This window comes from Onychostruthus taczanowskii, unplaced genomic scaffold (genome assembly GCF_017590055.1).
Source record: "Onychostruthus taczanowskii isolate IOZ18803 unplaced genomic scaffold, ASM1759005v1 scaffold21, whole genome shotgun sequence".
NCBI classification, from domain to species: Eukaryota; Metazoa; Chordata; class Aves; order Passeriformes; family Passeridae; genus Onychostruthus; species Onychostruthus taczanowskii.
In genome coordinates, this window is record NW_024499351.1 from 12,781,687 (window position 1) to 12,802,184 (window position 20,498).

General features: G+C 33.1%; 1 protein-coding gene across 1 annotated transcript in view; it reads right to left on the reverse strand.

Moving 5' to 3' along the window:
* KIF6 (kinesin family member 6) overlaps positions 1-20,498 on the reverse strand; it is a 152,369-nt gene that overhangs the window by 84,999 nt on the left and 46,872 nt on the right. Inside the window, exons 10-13 of the mRNA XM_041404401.1 lie at positions 18,882-18,985; positions 4,407-4,512; positions 3,431-3,557; positions 1,131-1,343 (exon numbers count right to left, since the gene is read on the reverse strand). Of these exons, the coding sequence (XP_041260335.1) occupies positions 1,131-1,343; positions 3,431-3,557; positions 4,407-4,512; positions 18,882-18,985 (550 nt within the window). The remainder of the gene's footprint in view (positions 1-1,130; positions 1,344-3,430; positions 3,558-4,406; positions 4,513-18,881; positions 18,986-20,498) is intronic.

Sequence of the window (20,498 nt, forward strand, 5' to 3'; positions counted from 1 at the left end):
AGTAGCTGAACAACTGAAAAAATAACAAGTGTGAAAACTGACTAGTTCAATTACAATGCAGTTTTAGAGGATAATTGGCAAGCTTACATGGTTTAAGAGCTCCATTCCCACTAGTACTCTAGCAAAATCTTTTGTTTACAAGATTTTTTTATTACAGAATTTAAAAAATAAAAAGGGGCTACTACAATGGCAATAGGATCCTGTTTGTCTGTAAATGGACAGGACGAATAGGTTTGTCGAAAAGTTTCTACTTCCTAGCTGCCATGTCTGAGTTTCACGTTGAAAGCTTTTCTTTCAGCTAGTCACCCCCCAAAATTCATAAAAAGGTTACAGAAATATAAATCATGAATATGTAATAGTCATATGTGATAGTCTAGGATGAGGTATGCTCTTTACTAACAAAAAACCTAAGCACTTCTAGAACCTGGTGACACAAAAAAATCTTTTTATTTGAACAATTTAACTAGAAAATGATGAAAACATGAAACCATGCAAGAAAAATCTATCTACAGTTATTGGAAGTTTTTTAATATGGATTTTGAAATTAACAACTTGCAAGAACATTGTTACCAATTTTCTTAAATAACCAGCTCAAATGACGTAAAGAAAGAAAATTGCAATGCTCCACACTTAACCCTTTTCAAATAACCACTAAAAAACTGCCCCACTCATGCAATCCATGCTAACTGGTCAATATTGTTTCAATTGCTTGAGTTGCTTTTACAATGATTTAAACATTAAATTAAATCCTGTAGTATCACTTATACAGATAAATTGAAATGGATCTTCCAGGGGGAAATATTATTTCCTTATGTTTCTTAATGAATTATGCTCAAATCCCCATTTTTTTCGTTAATTTTTGTTAATTTACTGAAAGAATCAAGGGCCGGCAACTGAATTTATACCATGGTTCCATGCAGCTGTTCAACAGAGTATTTACATAAGTTTGTAAAAGCCATCAGCTCCTTCAAGGGCTTTAAATTTAAAACTCTGCATTTGTAGGTATAGAATTAGCACAGTATGACTAGTACTGAAAATAAAGCTTCCTTGTTTTTGTTCACATTTGAAGGATATACCGTAAATCATATTGGAATGATCCAATAACTGTTCACTTAATTAATTACACTAACCTGTTGCTCTGGAAAGAAAAGGTAGTCTGGGAACAGAAGAGCTGGAAACTTTTGCCTCTTTCAGACTAGAACATCTAGATGGACTCTGACTTTCTTCCAAGCTCATAGAATGAGCCTGCTCCAAGACTGTAGAACCAGCAGAGGTGGCATTAAGATGGGAAAGAGTATCTCGTGCTTTCTTTTTTTCTTTTTTCAGCATAGTTACCAGAATATCTGCAAAATGTATTAAGGATTTTTTTTTAAAGCAACTATTACCATTGTTTGTCCATAAGCCTTTTTTTTTTTTTTTTCAAAGCGAAAAAATTCACATTATGGAAGCATATGTGTGAATGTGAAAATAAAGTTGGACATATTCTTTGCAATTATTTTCATCCACCTCAGTTTTTTCAAACAGCAGATTAGTTCTTACTAAAACAATAACAAAGTCACACATTGACCACAATGGTTGATCCCATTCAATCAAATCCTGATAAAAGCATTTACGGACAAACAGGATCTTATTGCCATTGTGGTAGTCCCTTTTTATTTTTTAAATTCAGTGATAACAAAACTTGTAAACAAAAAAAAAACCCCTCTTAATTTACAGTAACCTTGCAAGTATATCCCATCTGTAAGCTTTTCACAGAAGGTTCACTAAAACTCAGAAAAAGTCTTCAGGAAATTTCATGCAATAACACTGTGAATTTACTGGAAGCATATTAGATATAAATACATTTTGCCTAACAGCTTATAAAGGACATATAATGGAAATCCTGCATGCATTCAATTAGCAACCCTGAAGTCCCTGTGATATGTTTTTTTTTGTATGCTACTCTTCTTAATCCTAATTAAACTTCTTAATGAACAGCAGAAATTCTAAGTAGTCTTTGGGGAATATTATTAACTAGACCAGGTAAAAATAATAAAACACTTTCCAATTCAGTTTTTATGATAGCTTCTAGCTACTGTAGGCAAGAGCGAACTCATAGTTTATCCAACAGCTTCCTTACTTCCCACCACTTCATCTCATTAGACAGGTTATTAATGTTCTAGTGATGATGCACTCTCTTAGCCACTGCAGACCCCCTAAATCAGTTATGTCATCAAAGCAGGTTATTAATGTTCTAGTGATGATGCACTCTCTTAGCCACTGCAGACCCCCTAAATCAGTCTTCAAACTCTTCCTATATTCTTTCTATTTAACTCTTACATGGATTTGCACAAGTTTCCTCCTTTTACATCTGTGAGCAAAGCTGTATAAATCTGTTGAGCACAAGTGCGTTTGATAGAGATCTTTTCCTTTTTTTCTCATGCTAATGAAGTAATTCATTTCAGGAGGAAATGTTTCTGGGAATTCAGATATTAAAATTTACATTAAAAAAAGGAAGAATTTTTTGAAAGAAATGAGCTCATGTTTTAGCTAAATTTATTTGAAATTGCACCTTGGAAAAAAAAATCTTATCATCTGTGAAAAAGCAGAAATGAGGAAGCTTTCCTGACACCTCACTTTCTGACAATTTTCAGACATGCAACATCCTGCACCCCAGTGAAACATGCCATTCTCATTTGACATATAAAACTGAGCTGGAATTGTTGAGCACAAAGACTGCCACTGAATTTGAGCTTTACTAATAACTGTGAGAAAATCCCTGTTACCTTTACATTCAACAACCCCATATTTTAATTTCTCTGCTTTATTACAAACTTTCCCCACTGAGTAGCCACAACGCTAGGGCTGCAGTGGCTGCGGTTTGCCGCAGGTCTGCCAACCTGCTAAAAATACCTCCCACCCATTGCACTGCAGTGCAGCTACTCGTGTTTCCTGTGAGGCAGTGAAATGGACAAAGCACGTCTGAGCAGTCTAGCACTTTTATTTGCAAAAAAGATTTAAATTTCAACGCAAAAAGTACAAGTTTTATATTTGTTCTAAGGGCAAATTGCCCAGTAGTCCCCAAAGCAACACTTCATTTGGCTAAAAATAACACATAGAGGAAATTCTATTCTTTGTCAGGTAATAGATTGGTCTTTATATAGCATCAGTTTTCCCCTCTAAAAATTAATTTAATTTGCTTGAGGAGAACTTTTTAGGTCCACAATATTTGGTTATTGGCTGGACCATTCTAAAGCTAAGTGGTGCTTGGATCCAGGATTTTGCTTTTGGTGAAAACAGAAAGAGAAGCAGGTGCAAAGCAGAAGTCCTGTCACATAAAAGCTGGAAATTGAGTATTTCCTTTAACACAGTACAGCCTCTCCCACACAAAGAAAACTGATTGTAAGATCATCTGAAACCCAAACAATACTTTTTTCTCTACAAAGGATACTGATTTCGTTGTCTCTTTGTTGTAGAAGTCCTTTCAGTTTTTCCAGTTCTTCGTTACTGTTTTTTTCTTCAGAGATGTCTTGTGAGAGCAGTTTTTCACCTGAAGTCATTGGATGATTTATAAATTGCTATAAGGAGAAACAAAAAAAAAGCACAGCCCTTTAACTTTCCCTCCAGTTCTGTATTCTATTCTTAGAGAGTCTAGCTATAGTAAGAAAGGCAAAAACTTTCTACACTCTTGATAGAAAAAAAATCATGCCACAGTTGACTGTCAAATTATGTCCATTGTATCAAGTATGAAACATATTTTTTTTAAATCTTCATTAGCAAGGGTGCAATTTATTGTAGTCTTTTTACACAAACTTCAGTGTTCTCTAGTATCACAGAAGTTTCAGTATTAAAAATACAATTAAAAACAAATTATTTAAGGACAATTAATTAAAATCAGGAATGTATACTCTAATATATTGGAAAAACTATATTCCAAAATACAGAAAAGTATTATCTTCTATAATTACACAATTATCAAGTGTATCTTGTTTTCTCAATGATTCAGAAGGTCTTGCAACACCATCAGAAGAAGTAGTGTAACAGATAAAGGGATATAGTGGTTTTAACCTACATTTTTACCTCTGTCAACATAGTTTGTCCAAAATAAAGACTCATTAATGCTGGAAATATAGATGAGAACACCTATCCATATGAAACCAACTTGTCTTGATTCCAGTAATTTCCAGTGCTCTTACAATTTACTGCATACTGGGATCCTTGCTGATGTTTCCACAAAATGCTGCTGAATTTTCCCAGCTAAACTTAAGTTTTCTAAGAGTCCTCCACACTATTTAAAGTTCAATTGCTTTACCATTTTCCAATACCTCTCAACTACATTGAATTTCTTTTAGTAGTTTTCAACCATGACTATCTCCAAGTTATTTTCAGAGTACCCCTGCACTTTCATCTCTGTTTAAAAAAAATACCTTCATATGAATGAAGCAATACTTGATCTTCCGCATGTCAGCACCAACGTTCAGAGAGCTATCAGGATCATCATCCTTAAGAAATGTCTCAATTAACTCATCCAACCTGGAAATAACATTTTTAAGAGGAAAAAAATTCACAAACAAGCAGATAACTCTGCAAAGTGGCATGTCAAATAGAATACAAAATGTACCAAGCTGTCTGATATTAAAAGGCTATTTTTCTTCAAGGTCTATGCATTTGAAATGTACTTTTGTTCTGATTAATGAAACCTGGATTTGATATTGAAGATTCTACAACTGCATATCTGAACATACTGGCACATGCTAAGGAATAGTTCTAGAACTAAAAGCATCTTAGAAGTAATCTTTTCTTTTTCTCATTTATTTCATAACCTTTTGCTCTTCTGCTATCTCATAATTGAAAAGACTTAAAACCTACTCTCTGAGAAGACTAGACTTTAAGAGATTTTGGGCATAGGATTTGTTACTATGTATGATTATTTTGCAAAAGAAAAATCTGCTTCTTTTTCTATCACAGTAGTCAGCAGATAGCATAGCTTTCATGCATAAATTACCTGCTCCAATCACCAAGCAAGGCAAACTATCTTTTAGTGTAGATATTTATACACTTCTCAAAGACCTACTGCTCTTCTGAGGAATGAAATTTAATTAGCATTTTATTCTCTTGTAATGTGTTCTTTACAAACAACTGACCAAATTTTCTTTATGGAGAAACAGTTCAGTAATTTGGTCTTCATAAGGCAACCTGGCACAGAGAAGCACCCTCTTTATTTTTCAAAACCAAACTAAAATTATCAGACCAGAAACATATACAGGCATAATATACCATGTTTTAGGCCAAATGTCACATCTATATAGATAAAGTCAGACTTCCTCTTACACGCTGTCACCATCTTTCCAGGTCTCATATTTCAGGATGTATTGCAGTTCATTCTCAAGACAAAGGGAAGAGGATTTCTAAGCCCAGATTAGACGTTTAACCCACTTACAAAGGTATATTTCTGGGAAACTGCAAGTGAAAACTCAAACTCCACCAACTGGGTTCAGATTTATGGCTTCCTGGCTCCTGACAAATGCTCTATGCCATTTAATAGGCAAATGGCAGGCAACAATGACAGGCATATATCTTGTAAAGCACAGTTTTATAATTTTAAATGTTTATTGAGGTTATCATCCTCAGAAAATGAACTTAAGTTCTGAGCCTGAGCCAGGAAATCTAAGGTAGCTGCACGAAGTGCCCAGGTGCCCAAGAAGGGCAAGAGTTCATCTTTGTGCCTAGTGTTTCTTTTGGACTGGTTTTGTTCAGCTCCCCACTAAATATGCAAGTCTTCTGAATGTCACTTTGTAGTCATTTCAGTTACAGGACTGGGAATCTTGTTGCCATTTTATTATTGGAATAACTTTTTTGTGACCAAAATTGAAAATTGAAATAGAAAAATTGTAGGTATTTTAATATCACAGCATCCAAAGCTGACCCTAGAATACGTTTTGTGGTGCTTCTATAGACTTCTCTCACTGAAATTCTTCACATTACAATAATAGAAAATCCCTGCTGGAGCGTGAAACAATAACATGCATGACAATCTGAAAAAAAACCTTAACATTAGTTTCAGGAGAAAATAATGCTGCAAGACTGGAATGAAAATTGGAAAACACACCAGAAAGTTTTAGTATTTATCTCCTCTAGAGGTAGCAAAGAGGCAATACTCAGAACAGAAGAAAAAGGAATAAGAGGGTTAGTTTCAAACTTTGCTTTCCCATTTTCATAATTTCACTTAAATAACAAGAGACATATATGTTGTGCATTCCACTCATCGAATGTCCAAAATTCATAGCTTCTGAATTTATAGGACACATCCTGAAATCAATGTGAGCTGTACATGTGGAGAGCTTGGAGAGGATACTTAAAGAGAACAATTAGCTACAGAAGTATTATTGTAATGTGTTCTTTACAAACAACTGACTAAATCTTCTTTAGGGAGAAACAGTTGACTTGCTTCTCAGCTGAAGAGATAACAAAATTTACTCAGTCAAAGAACCCAAAATTTTACTTATTGCTACATGACTTTTCACAGCATTAAGAGTACAACAGAACAGAAGCCAGTAGTACAAAGTTACTCATACTCTCTGCAGACACTAAGCACAAAGAGCAGGAGAATTAATCCTTCATCCATGGAGACAGGCATTTGTGTAAGCACTGGGAAAAGAGAGGCATTTATACTTTTAATGAAAATATGATTGTGATTACACAGACACAGAATCATTATTTGTCACATCTTAAGCACCTTATTGGTTTCAGTAAGACAAAACAAGTAAAAAATGGTTTTTTATAATTAGGTTGTCTAGACTGAAGTAATCTACAAAAATCGGCCTTTATCTTGAACTGGAAATTATCAAGGAGATGTTTTAACCTTTCAAAGATTATCTGGTTGCCAGGGATTTACCCATACTCAGATTACAACAGATTTAGGCTATGGGAATCAATCAAAGAAATTGCCCTAACTTGCAATTAAAATTACTGTAACGTGAAAATATTTCAAGAAAAAGATAAAGAATATAAAATTCCTGAAACATAATGCTCTATTTTTTGAAATGATTATTCCAATCAAAAGTCAAGGTTCACTTGTTAAGTGTAACAAACTAGACAAGCTGTAGTTATAATCTGTTATTTCCTCTCTCGTGTTACCTTTTCTGAATTCTTGAAAAATCACAACAGTATAATTCATTTTTTGACTTCAAAGTAGTACATAAAAGCCAAAAGATTTCTGAGCACAAAAAAACTGAGTCAAATCTAAAATAGCACAGTGTAAATCTGAAGTTATAAACCAATTCAGCCTCTTTCTAGTTGTAGGAAACCTTAGATTGTCAGCATATTTTTAGATAAATTTTCAATATTTCATTGTTAAGAATGAGAACAAGAAAAGGAAAAGACCATCCAAGTCTAAATGCTATGGATAAAAAAAAAAAAAAAAAGATAAATAAATAAAAGAAAACTGGCCATTCAAATCCCCATGAATTCTAGCAAAAGAAATCACTGCCTCTCTCACTCTTTTAGGTTTCCATGTAAAAAACACCAGAATTCTTTCTAAAATATACAGAGTCTGGCCACACACTGGACATTCTGGGACTTCTTCCAGAAAACTGAAGCACTAAACAAAGGTACAAAATAAACAATGCGATACAGAGGCAACTTGAAGATTCTCTTCTCAATGAATAGATCTTAATAAACTGAACCATCTTTCATTTAAGTGATTTGGCAGCTCAAAAACTGTCAAAACAACACATGAATTTATACTGTTCAGGTCTCCAATTTTAAAAATTAAAAAAAGACAATGCTCCTTCATTTCCAGAAACATTCTTGAGATTAATCAAGGAGACAATAAGAATGACAAGGCAAGGGAAAAAAATACAGATGAGAATAAGCATAAAAAATGAATACTGACTGTACATTTACTTTTCCCTAAGATATATTAGACAAGAAATATCTGTTTGGTAGGTGGCACAGAAACAAATGACAATAGAATTTACAAGATTAATATCCTTTTATTTCTCATATTCCTGATAAAATCAGTTTACTACTTTTCTCTAAAATACTCCATAAAATTAAATATATAGAACATATGAAAACTAGTGGACAGAATTATATAAAATAGAGCTGTAAAAGATTTATGAAATTAATTTAGGGCACCTACAGTTACAACAAGAACATTTTTTCTGGTCCGTGCACAGGCTGTAGTCATTCTCCAACAGAGAGACAGTGAGAAACACATTTTGGAAAAAAAAGGACAGCCAAAATAGCTTTTGTTTTTCATTCTTACTTTCAGGAGATGGATAACACCATTCTCCTTAGCAATAATAGCATCTTCTGAGATAGTCACCTAGGTTTGATTCTTAGCTTTCTACAAGGAGAATGCACATTGAACTGTTTTTCTCAAACCAAAGGCTTTTGCAAGAAAATGTCACCAAGAATTGAACCAGAAGAACAGATTAAACACCCCAACACTGAACAAAGTAGCATCCAGCTGTGCAAGAGTAGCAAGACACTCATAGAGAACAAGAAGTCCTGAGAACTTTCTAGCAAATCTTCCTTTACTAGAAGTTTACTCTACTCAGAGGCATGGGTAAGTGGCAGAACAAAGGTAATATGAAATCATGAGGTAAAATAAAAAAGTTATTTTTCTAAAGCATCGTTTTTCAATTCAGTCATAGTAGAATAACAAAAAGGCATATGAAATAAAGTATTTTTTGTCATCTATTGTGGCTCAGCCCTGAGACCATATGCCTAGTCAGTCAGTATATCCTATTTTCTGTAAGAGTTGTGAACTAGAGTTTCTTTCAAAAAGACCTGAGCAATTAATCCTTTTATTAACTTATGCTTTTATGCTGAGGATAATGGTCAACATTTTCATGTTCTCTCAAAACAGAAATTGCTACAGGAAAGAGCATGCTGGACACAGAATATATATCATCTTTGAAAATTTTCTAAGTATGTGACTGAGCTTTTCTTCTCCCCAGAACAACCCAGGCTGAACCTTAATTTCCCCATGATACAAATTTCCAAAAGTCAATGGGAAAATAATTTATAAAAATCATATACATAGGTTCTACAACATGATTGAGAGTGCCAAGGTAACTCATAAACTAGAGCAAAGGAAAAAATGCTCAAATGCTTTGGTTCAAGCATATAATGAAAACCAAGAAGGAAAAAACCCCAAAACTAACAAACATACCAAAACCACTTTCCATAACACTGAATATATGTGAACACTCTCGCTTACAATATGATATTATGTTTTCCTTTCTCCTATTTTTGGAGACTAGCACTACAGCAGTCCTGGACTTCTCTGTTATATGAAAGACTGACTACACAAGAAATAAATTCCTGTTTTGACATTCTATTTCTCTGTTATAACTTACAAAATGAGCTTTGCTAGGTATCAATCAGTAGCAAAAAAAAATAAAAAAAATCCCCCAACTAAAATTAAAATTCAAGATAATCAAGCCAAAGACCTAGTAATGAAATGACACCAAAAACCTTGTAACAAACACCTATCACTCACTGGAGCAGACAACCAGACAAAGAGATGCTCTCTGTACTATCATCTGAATATCAACACCAGGAATTTTACTGGTGAGACCCTTATAGAAATACTTAGAACTGTGAATTCACACTGCTCTGCTTTTAAAGTCAGCTTGATAGGAAAAAGCTATGATGGAAGCTGTTTAATTAACTGAAATTCAATGGAAACCTAATTATGGAGCTAGGTACAAACACTGAATTGAAAATAACCAAATTGCTTACTTGTCACACTTAACTACTTCAGTGGAAATATGCCATATGTGTATATATATATATATGTATGTGTGTGTATATATATATATATATGTATATATATGTGGTACTCTTCTAACATAAGATGGTCAATTTAATTTATTTAAATTTGAAGGAATTTTGTTATGCTGGTGAATTGCATCAGAAAAGGCTCCATTACTCTGAAATAGAAGTACCTAGCTACAAGATACTTGCACTGAAAGTATAAAACTAGTATTAAAAAAATCGCCAAACCTAAAAGTATGTTTTAGAAATCCTAAAAACTATATTTTTGTGTATAAACAAATATGAAACTAATAATCTTTAATTTGTTGTAGTTAATGACATTAACAAGCCAGATGCCGTATTCTTCATTAGTTTTAGTTTAGTAAGTCTCTCAAAAATGTTTTCATGCAGAATTAGTGCTAATTGTGCTAATCAAAACTGGAAAGTAGATGATCACAGTTCATTTCACATGACAGGAAAATAATTATTGTAGAAAGATGCTCTTTTAAATCATGAACATCCAAAGTGATTCCCTTTTTTCTCTTTTATCTTGCATGTTGTAAGGTAAACTACAGAACAGTAAATATTGTTTGATGTTACTAAAGTAAATGAAGCATCCAAGGTAGTTTTTAATAGATTTCGCTTCTTTTACTACTGCAATGTTCTGCTCTGAGAACAGCAGTCCTAACTTACACTAATAAGAGCAAGGGTATGCTGAAGAGTATTGCCAGAACCCTGCTGTATCAGAAAAAATAGTTTACTCAAAGACATTCTCAGAAGGATGAGCAATATGGAACAATATGAAACAAAGACCCATTTTCTGTGAAAAACAGTAGTAAACAAAGAATGGGGCTTTCTTTCCCAGTGCTCATCAGAAAAAAAAAAACAAAACCCAAACAACAAAACCCCAAATAGGAGGAAAAGATTACACATATGCACAAAAGTTTTTAAGTTAATGTCAAGGGAACAGTATTAAGTGATTACAAGATTAATTTAAAACTAATTTTGATAGTGACCCCTTACATATTAACAGAGTACAAAAGCAAGGTATTACAGTGCTGATCCAGGCAGGTTTGAATCATGATACCAAAATGTGAAACCACAAGCTATGTCAAGAACAAGTCCTTGTGCTGATGCTTCGAAGAAGACTCACAGTAGAACAGTCATAAACAGTTGGGACGGAAACGTGTTAAACTAACAGTGCTCTTTCATTAGTGACTGTAAATCAGGCCCAAGTTCTTGGTGGAGCCTTTCCCTCTTTATATCTTTTCTCTTGCAGATAATGTAAACACACACTGTACTGCAGCTCAGAGACAGCTTTTGCATTATCAACTTTATTTCTTTTCTGTTACTTTCCACACTTCAGAAATTCTTCTTTAATGAAGACTGCTTACTGATTAGACTACACATAAATCACAAAACCTTTCTACCCACCTTACTTCAGATTCCATGCAATTTTTCTGATAGCACAACTACAGAATGATTAACTGAGCACTATACTACTTCACTTTTACCCATTCATTAAATAACATGCACCTATATTTTTTCTAAAAATCTGCTTCTGAATCAGTCATTTGTTTGGATGAACCAGGAGGCAAATTACACAGCTGAAATGCATCAGAACAGTACTCCCTGCCAACTGAGTATGTTTTTAAAGTTTGGAGCTCTCAATAGCTTGCAGGATGCACAGTCTCAAAACACAGATTTGGAAGGACTTGTTTTGACCTTGCTTTGTGTGCCATGATTCATTCCTGAGAGATCTTGCCTTTTAACCCCTGACCACTAACATTGTATGTTATGTATCAAAATTAAGTCCACTTATATAACAATTAATTTTATGTGTCAGTTGTGAACTCTGTCATGAGAAAAACGTTTAAGTTTATGCAAACTAGGCTGCTAACAAGGCAGCTAATGAAGAACTTGTGGTAACTAGAGAGTTCTTTTTAATTAAACAAGTTTGTTTACCTTGACTTTGTAATAGTTTTCCTATTGGTAACATAATTGGTATCAATTTATTTTAAAATATATTCATTCCAAAAATTATCATTAAGTTAAATAATGATGTATATATTGTTTAAATAGGAACGCCGCATCTCTAAAAGCTTTATGAATCCATTGATCTAAAAAATGCATGACAGTGGAAGCAGAATGACTATTACATTTAAGAACAGCTAACTTGAAGCTAAGTTAACTTCAAGTGTGCATCAGGATGAGAAGACCATGGAGATTCAAAGTAGTGGGTTTTATGAATAATGCTATGGAAGATAAGGGAAAAAAGTAAAGGTATTTCCAGGCATTATTGTGAATGAAATGGCAGAAGGTAAAAGTACACAGAATACATCCAGCTTGCCCTGAGAAGAGCTGTTATATATTACTGACAGGTAGTACACGTGACAGTATAACTGACACTTATAGAGGATAATGCTGTATTCTGTGTCCAGAAATAACTGCTTAACCCCTAGTAAGCGTGCTAACTCCTGGGTGAAATAATAATAATTCAGGTAACTAAATAATAGAAGCAGTTACATAAGCCTTTGTACAATCCCTTCAATAGATATTTCATGGAATACTTTTATTGTCATAGCCCTGGTATAGGCTGCATTGATTTGGTTCAGTCTTAGACCAGGGTAATAAGTAAGAGCAGTAAGCCTTTGAATGTCTTACCATTTCTACAGTCTGGAAGACTTACACAGTTTTAAAAATATGTACATAGTGCTCTAACAACTACATATTACAGGAGATTCTTCTGAATTAGGTGGCTACCATGTGGCAAACAGATGTAAGATGAGTTTCTACACAGTTGAAAAGCATCCATTTCAATGATGAAATTTAGAGCACACAGCTCTAAATCTTTGTATCAGTAAGAAAAGGGGTGATTTGGACTGGACAATAAAAAGACCAAGACTGGTTTATGAGAGAAAAAGGTGCCTACTGCCTGTAATTCTACACATGCATTTTTTTTTTTCAGAGAAGAAACATGTCAAGTAGCTTGCTGAGATGATTTCCTTCTTCAACAGCACTTTATAAAAACAACCCAAAAGCGCATACAGAAAGGAATGCTACTCACTGCCAGCTAATGCTTGTGGCCATAACAGTAGTTACGCTCTAATCACTGGAGTACATCTAAAAGTAGCAAGAGAAAACCGACCTTTATTTTATCAAAATTTTAAAAAATAAAAATATCTACAAAGTAGGAAGAACTTGAAATAAAATGAAATTACATAGGACAAGCATAACAGCAGTACAAAGAAGCCCAAAGTACTCATAGGGATGAACATCAAGATAAACCTACAGTATAAAAGACAGAAGAGGTTTAAAAATCTCTGTAAAGTTTCATTTACAGGTTATTTCCTATAAGCTCAAAAGAAAAAGACTATCAAAAATTATTCAAACTTCCAAAAGATGCAAACAGATATTTAGTGGTATCTTCAGAATAACTCACCTGACCAAGTATTCAATGAAGTTCAGTGAGATTCAAAAAGCTTCTATGATCACTTTTGGTCATATATATGAAAATTGGCTTGAAGAGTTTTTTCAAACATAAAAATAATTAACTGAAGCTACGCTATATTTTCTCCATATACCTCACTAATATGTGTTTATTTCACTATTACTGTTGAAACCATATGCCATTAGATGGCCAGTATAATTTTGAACACTAAAAACCAGGACCCTATATATAGGACACTATATATAAAACCAGAACAATGTATATAATCTACTTCCCTGCCACTCCTATGCTAAAACAAACTAGCTATCCTTTGAAAAGAGCTTTACAGTTTATTATCTCTGAATAGTTTCAATGTAAAAGGTGATCAGTTTAAATATGATTTTCCCCCCCTACTTTCAGAGACCTTGGAACAAAAAGCAGGATCACAGGAAATTATTTGCACTTTAAGCATGTAGCTTAGGTGCACACATTAGGAATCTGAACTTTCTGTGCTGTTGCTACACATTTTATAACATGTAGAAGAAAATATGTCCTCTAAGAAAATCAAATGTTTTAAGAACATTTTAAATGAGACATCTAAGCAAGCAGTTAACATGAGACATCTTAAGACTCCTTTATAGCTAAGGCAGCTTGCTTTCTCTTAAATATTGCCTACACAGTTCATGTGGGTCAATCTGCTAACTTCTACACAGATCTATGGTTTGCAAAACTGTGTTGACAAAAGGCAAGGTGATATGCCTTTATTTCTTCCACCGTGCAAATGAAATTGAACACTGACATCAGCAAATAAGAACATTTGCTCTGCTTTGTAAAAGAAGCCATTTGTTCAACAGCTTAACTGAGTAACTGTTAAAGGTCTATATTATACAACAGTGCAATATTGTTAATACTATGATAGCATACAGATGTCACTATGTTGAAACAGAAAAAATGAAAGACAGAAGTAATGAGATCTCCAGGACCTGAGTAAGATGAACAATATATGACTGTTGAAGTAAAAAATAGAAGCGTCTGTAATAACATATGTATCTGAAAGAAATAAGGTAAAGTTATTAATAAATTAAAGTGCTAAGCCAGTACTTCCAGTCCTGTTCTTAGAGATTTCCAGCTGGCAAAAGCTCTGGAAGCGTGGGTGCTCTGGAACATAGGACGTTGATTTGAAATCCTGACTTTCTGGGCACAGAATGAAAATTGCTAGTGAGCTCATGTATATTATTAAAAAATAATCACAAATTATTCAAATAAAAAGAACTTTGCATTTTGCTTTCAGCATACAATTGACAAAAAAAAAAAACATTTGAAGGTAATTTAATTAGATTCTAAAGCATAATGCTGAAACCTGAAAGAGTACAATTTCCTTGTATTTGGGACGTATGATGTTATTTTCTACTTTTTAAAAACAGTTCAAAGAGCTCCTTTTCTAATTTTTTCCCCCTTAAATATGAAACTAATTCTTCAGCTCAAAGAAATATTTAGATCAGTCTTTTACTGCTGAGGAAATAGAAGGTAAGATCCAAAGCAAGCAATTCAGATTTTGGAACTACATTCTGAACCACTTATGTAGTCTAGCTGAATTTTTTAAGCTTTCCTTTTTAGATAAACAAAATGAGAGCAGAAGAATTAATTTATGTTCACCATTTATGAGAACAGACTAATAAAATCAAAAATGTGACACAGTAATGCAAGTGCTCACCATTTAACACAGAATTTTGAATTCCAGACAGCTGTAGCTTTAGTCACACAACTGATAAGGTGCATCATATTATAATTTACCATTCCCAAGAAAAGTCAAGAGCATTTGTTTTCTATTTTTTTTAAACTTAGTGAATGGTAGCGTGACATTGTAGCAATTATGAGGAAAGCCTATTTGACAGATATTTTCCTTCCATTAAATGAAAAAAAAATCCCTGAAGAATTTTGATTTTTGAGGAAAAAAACAATAAAGAATGAAAATCAACTTATTCATATTCTACCTGCAAATATTTAGCAATTCCAACTGCATTGAGTAGCCTACCAATTTCCTTTGGAATACTCTGAATGTAAACAAGTAGAATGAAACTCATTGTTGCCATAAATGTTCAGAATTTCTTGACTTACTAAGTCAAGAAACATACAAAATATAATTTTCACATATTGTTAATACTTATTTCCTGGGCAATCACAAACACCTAGTTCCTGCAACATATGCAGAGAGCAAAAAACCTATGCAAAACCATAAGCATTGTGTTAGACTAAAAAAATATTGGATCTACACATGTAACACTGGACTTGGTTTCATTTTGGCACCTGTCTTCTACTGAAAGGTGCCTGAGATAAAGCATTGTGAGGGACAAAATCAATAAATGGGTACTCAGTGCATGGAGTTTTTCACTGACATGTTTTGTACCTTTGACCATCTGTGCTCAGTATCAAAGAATTAAAAAAAAAACCAAAACAAACTAGGATCAGAATACTTTCAGCAGATCAATTTTGCTGGGACCTCTGTTAAAATACGAATGATGAATCAAATAAAGAAGAATTAAAACACATGCATTTTTATAAGACTACCCTTTATAACAGTTCTCCTTACTACTCAATTATTTGCAATAAAATTAACCACAGTTAGATTTCAGTCAATGTCTAAGAATTTGGAAAAGAACTATATAAACTTGAACTATTTACATATATATATATATATACATATAAACACATGATGAGATATAGTTTAAATTTAAACAGATATCCTAACTAAGCAAAAATGTCTAAGCAGGATTTGAAATCCATAATGATCTTAATTAGACTTTCCTCTCTGACATTTAAGAAAAGCATCAATAATAAAAACAATAATAATAAAATAATCCCCTACAATACTAGTGCTTTAAGAATCATTCTTGGGTGGTCACTTGAAATAAAGCACAATGGAGTATGTTGTATTATCACCTATACCATGTTTCTTTTCTTCTTCTCCCTGTCATAACAAAAGGATCTGTATGACTCCTGATAAATAATATTATTTAGGTTTATTATAGATGCAATACCAGATGCAAATCCCAACACAGACGTTTTCCAGTAATAGTCAATCATGATTTTATCAGCCATCATCCAAGTCCATACTTCTGTTTGGACTAGTCACTTGTATATTTATTCTTTAATGTGTACAAACTCTCCAGATAATGAGTAGCTCCAAGCTCAGATGGCCAGTCCCAATAAACAAAACTGTCATGGAGATACATTGTTATGTGTTGATAAACTCTAACTGCAGACAGAACACTTAGATGCTATCTGCTGATTGTCATAAATGCTCAGAACATTTATGGAACTCAAGCTCAGTCATGTAAATCAGCACGGTCACAAATGTTATTGCCATATGAAAGCAAGCTCAGAAAGTATAAATGTTCAAAACCACAAAAAGATACTTTCATTGAAGTAGTGGCTTTTTATACTATCATTTAATTATATTTTCATTTAGGTGTTTGAGCCGCATCAGCTGTTTATCTGTGAGTACTCTGTTTGCATGAACACAGACAAATGCAAAACTCATAAACACTGACATTTGTTATTTTCCTTCCCTTGAATTGTTCTAGAAAAGATTGACTTAGCTTTCCACTTCATTCAACTGCAGCCCAAAGTACTAACACTCTCTTTGCCTCTCTGTTTGAAAAATTCTATATATCCAACTTTTTATTTTTTTCACTTTAAATCACATTAAGAAAACAATCCCTGAGAAATGCTATTATATGGCATTGATGGCTGATGAAGTTAATTGTTTGAGGCCCTTCTTGTCTAGTATTGATCCTCAGGAAAATTATTATATCCCAGTCAGTAGTACTTAAGTGCTGTTCTTTTAATTCCACAGCATTTCTTCCAAGAAAGAACTTAATTTTGAAATGATGAATACATATGCTACATGAGCATGAATAAATATAAATAAATGATAAATTTAGAAACCGTAAAATTTTGCATTGACCTAATCTAGCTGAGGTCCTTGAAAGTTATTTCTCATTGTGTGACTTAATACAGGTAGAAACTCATACAAGTCTCCACCCTGCTTCTTTCTGGAGTAATGGGATGCAAAATTCCTTGTTATGAGCCCAGCAGAAACCTTTTCTGACAGTGTAATGCACTACATACTGTGCCACATAGATAAAAAGGAAAAACATAAAACTAATACACTTTTTAGTCACATTTCTGAAATCAGGCATCCAATTGTTTGCAGATGGTACATTCCTACTTTTCCTTTGCATAATCATGATGAAAACTTTAATCAATCATTAATCCATTACTATTTATAACCTATTCCTATTTATAAGACTGCCATTTCCATGGCAAAAAGGTAAAAATCTTAGGAAAGAAGATTTGTGACTGTGGTCTACGAAAACCCAAACAATTTTCAAAACCCCAGTTTCTCTACACAAAGTAAGCAGTAAAGAAGACCACAGTGGAAAATTAATGTGACAGATTCTTACAATTATGCTATGAAAGTACTTATTTAAACCAACATACAGATTATTTAAATATGTCTGAATAAAATCACTGAAAGCCAGTCATCTTTTGAAGATTAAAAAGATTTCTTTTTACCTTTCTGCCAGGGTAAAAAGAAACAAACTAATAAGGGCATTTAATTCTGCATATAATGAAAAAGAAAGGTACTTTTCTTTCTATGGCTCATCTTGGTCACATCTAGTGCTACTCTGCAATGTTATTTAGTGCATTTGACTCTCGTGTTTGGGCAGATGATAACTAAATATATTAACTCCATAGGAACTGTAAGGACATTTCTGTTTAGGAGACTATACTGATAACTGCTGATGTAAATGATTAATAATGACAACAATCTACATGAGAAATTAAAAATTCAAGGTAGCAGCTTGTCCTCATGTCTCCAGACTCTCCTGTGTGTCAGGGGAAATTGTTAGCACTGGTAGCTGTCTTATGGAGCAGACCCTTGAGAAATTAAAGTCTAAATATTCTCACATCTTCAATTTGGTTACTGTTAATGTATTAATCAAACAAAATTAGGCAGTTACTTCTTTCTTTATAGAGCTGAAGTATGGTAATTAAATAGGCCCATACTACAGAATCAATTTTTCAAGCCTAGAAATTGAATTTAGTTATTGTGAATTTAGTCTGAGTAAATACATCATGTTTAGAAAGTTCCTATATGCTGTACTGATCTGTTACCAAAAGCTGCAGGATATTACAATATTTACATGAATTAATAGTATATTTCAACAGCATGTTCAATTTAAAAAAAAAAAAAGAAGAATATTTGGCTTTCAAAACACTGATTAATTGTGGATCAGAAATGTGAGATTTCTTTTGGTTTATGTCAAACTAGTGCTGCAGCAGGATACATCTTAGCACAAGAATATTTTTTTAAATCTACTCAGACTGCATATCCAGTTTTGAGAGAGACTGTTTTTCATCCTATTATACAACACTTCTTTTTGCCTGGCATTTGACAGGCATTCCCATCCTTAGCGTTTACTTCACTTCCTCAATGCTGAGGCTGCAAAAACACAGCCAGCAGCCTCACAGAGCTTTTCATGGAAATCTGCCATTCTAAACTGGCACCTAACTCCACTTTATTATTCACTCAAGGAAGTTGAAAACTCTGAGATTAATTTAAATATTTATGCCAATAAAGAAACCTATGAAAAGTATAATAATAAAAGAAGAAAATGAAAACAATGTAAGACATTACTGAAGTAGCTCTTCTTGGGAAAGCTCTGATGTTCTTTGCTTGCCAGTCACCAGTGCCAACTCATCCTTCAAATCCTGGATCTCCTTTTTCAGCTGGACAATCATCTACAAACAGCAAGAATAAACCAAGCATCACCTACAAATTAATAGCTAGTTTATGATCTTTTCAGTAGAAGGTTGTGTTTAGGTAAATATACTTTAGTTTTCTCTTTTTTTAAACAAGATGTCTTTTCTAAAAACCGTCAAAATGTCTTAAATACACCAAGCACCATTTTTTCTCTCTTTTTCCATTTATAAACCCAAGAAAAGTCTTCCAAATTCAGTAAATTCTTGTGTTAGAAGACTTGGCTGTACAGAAAGAGTTCAAAAGATATTTTGCAAAAGTGAAATATTATTTGACATAGGAATAAAAAGAGTTTTTCTGACTCATTAGTTTTGCTTCAATAATAAAAAACACATTTAAGAACTGACATCTTTGTTAGAGTAAGGGCAACTATACAATAAAAGTGATTTTTTTTTTGCTTTCCCTTATAGAAATAGAAATTTCAAAGCAATATCAAAATTTTAATCTTACCATTTTTTCTTTTTCATGTGACATTTTGCTATTACTAGAATTATTGCATGCTATACTTGTAGGATCCATCAGTTGCTAGCAATAAGCTGATGGCATAAAGCAACATAATGAAATTAAATTGTATTAATGAATAGTAATGTGATAATATTACTTGTAAAAGTTAACTAGATTTTTAAATTCTAGGAAGTGATTGATGTAGTCAGTACTTTGGGAATACAAAAACCAAAATATAATAGATACAAAATACATAATATTTTGTATAAAACAAAATTTTACTAACCATTAATGTCTCAAAGCCAAATTATACAAAGCAGGGCAATATGCAAATTCATGTCTAAGACATGAATTAGTGCTTTCTTGGACACTTCATGGTTGATCGTTTAATGAAGCCTCTCTTTATATGGCTCAAATGTATCAGTAGGCCAGTGATATTTTTAGGTGGATTTGCATACACTGATTCCATGCGCAGAACAAGTTTCCAAGAGAAGAAAGTTTTTAAGGAAAAATAATTGCTTTTGACTGCATGCTTTCCAGCAATGAGATTGTTGAAATTGATGACACATATTTTTGCTGGATGTTTAAACTCCTTCAAACATTTATATTGCTTTTAATGGTTAAATTTAATCATAACTACCCAAGTTTTTACTTTGAAAACCAAGTTATTTTAACCATGCATATGAATATTTCTTTTAACTCTAAACCTATAGCTTATAAGGATTTTTTAACAATAATGATTTTTTACAATAAAGTATGAAAGTCTAACATAATATTTTATTTCGTAGTCTATTAAAATTATGACTGTTAATTAGACTCTTATGACTGTTAATTATGACTCTTAATTAAGTTGCAAGAACACTTAGAGAATATTGCAGGCCAAACATTTTACTCTAATTTTATATTGCCCCATTTTGGTGCCACGCTCTGATGTAGTTTGTGCCAGCTACTGAGTCAAGAAAATTAAATTTGGGGCTGGAGTGGAAAATGGTAGACAGCTGAATCACAGTAGCATCTCTGTTCAGTGTTCAAATTTGTTAGGATGATTAA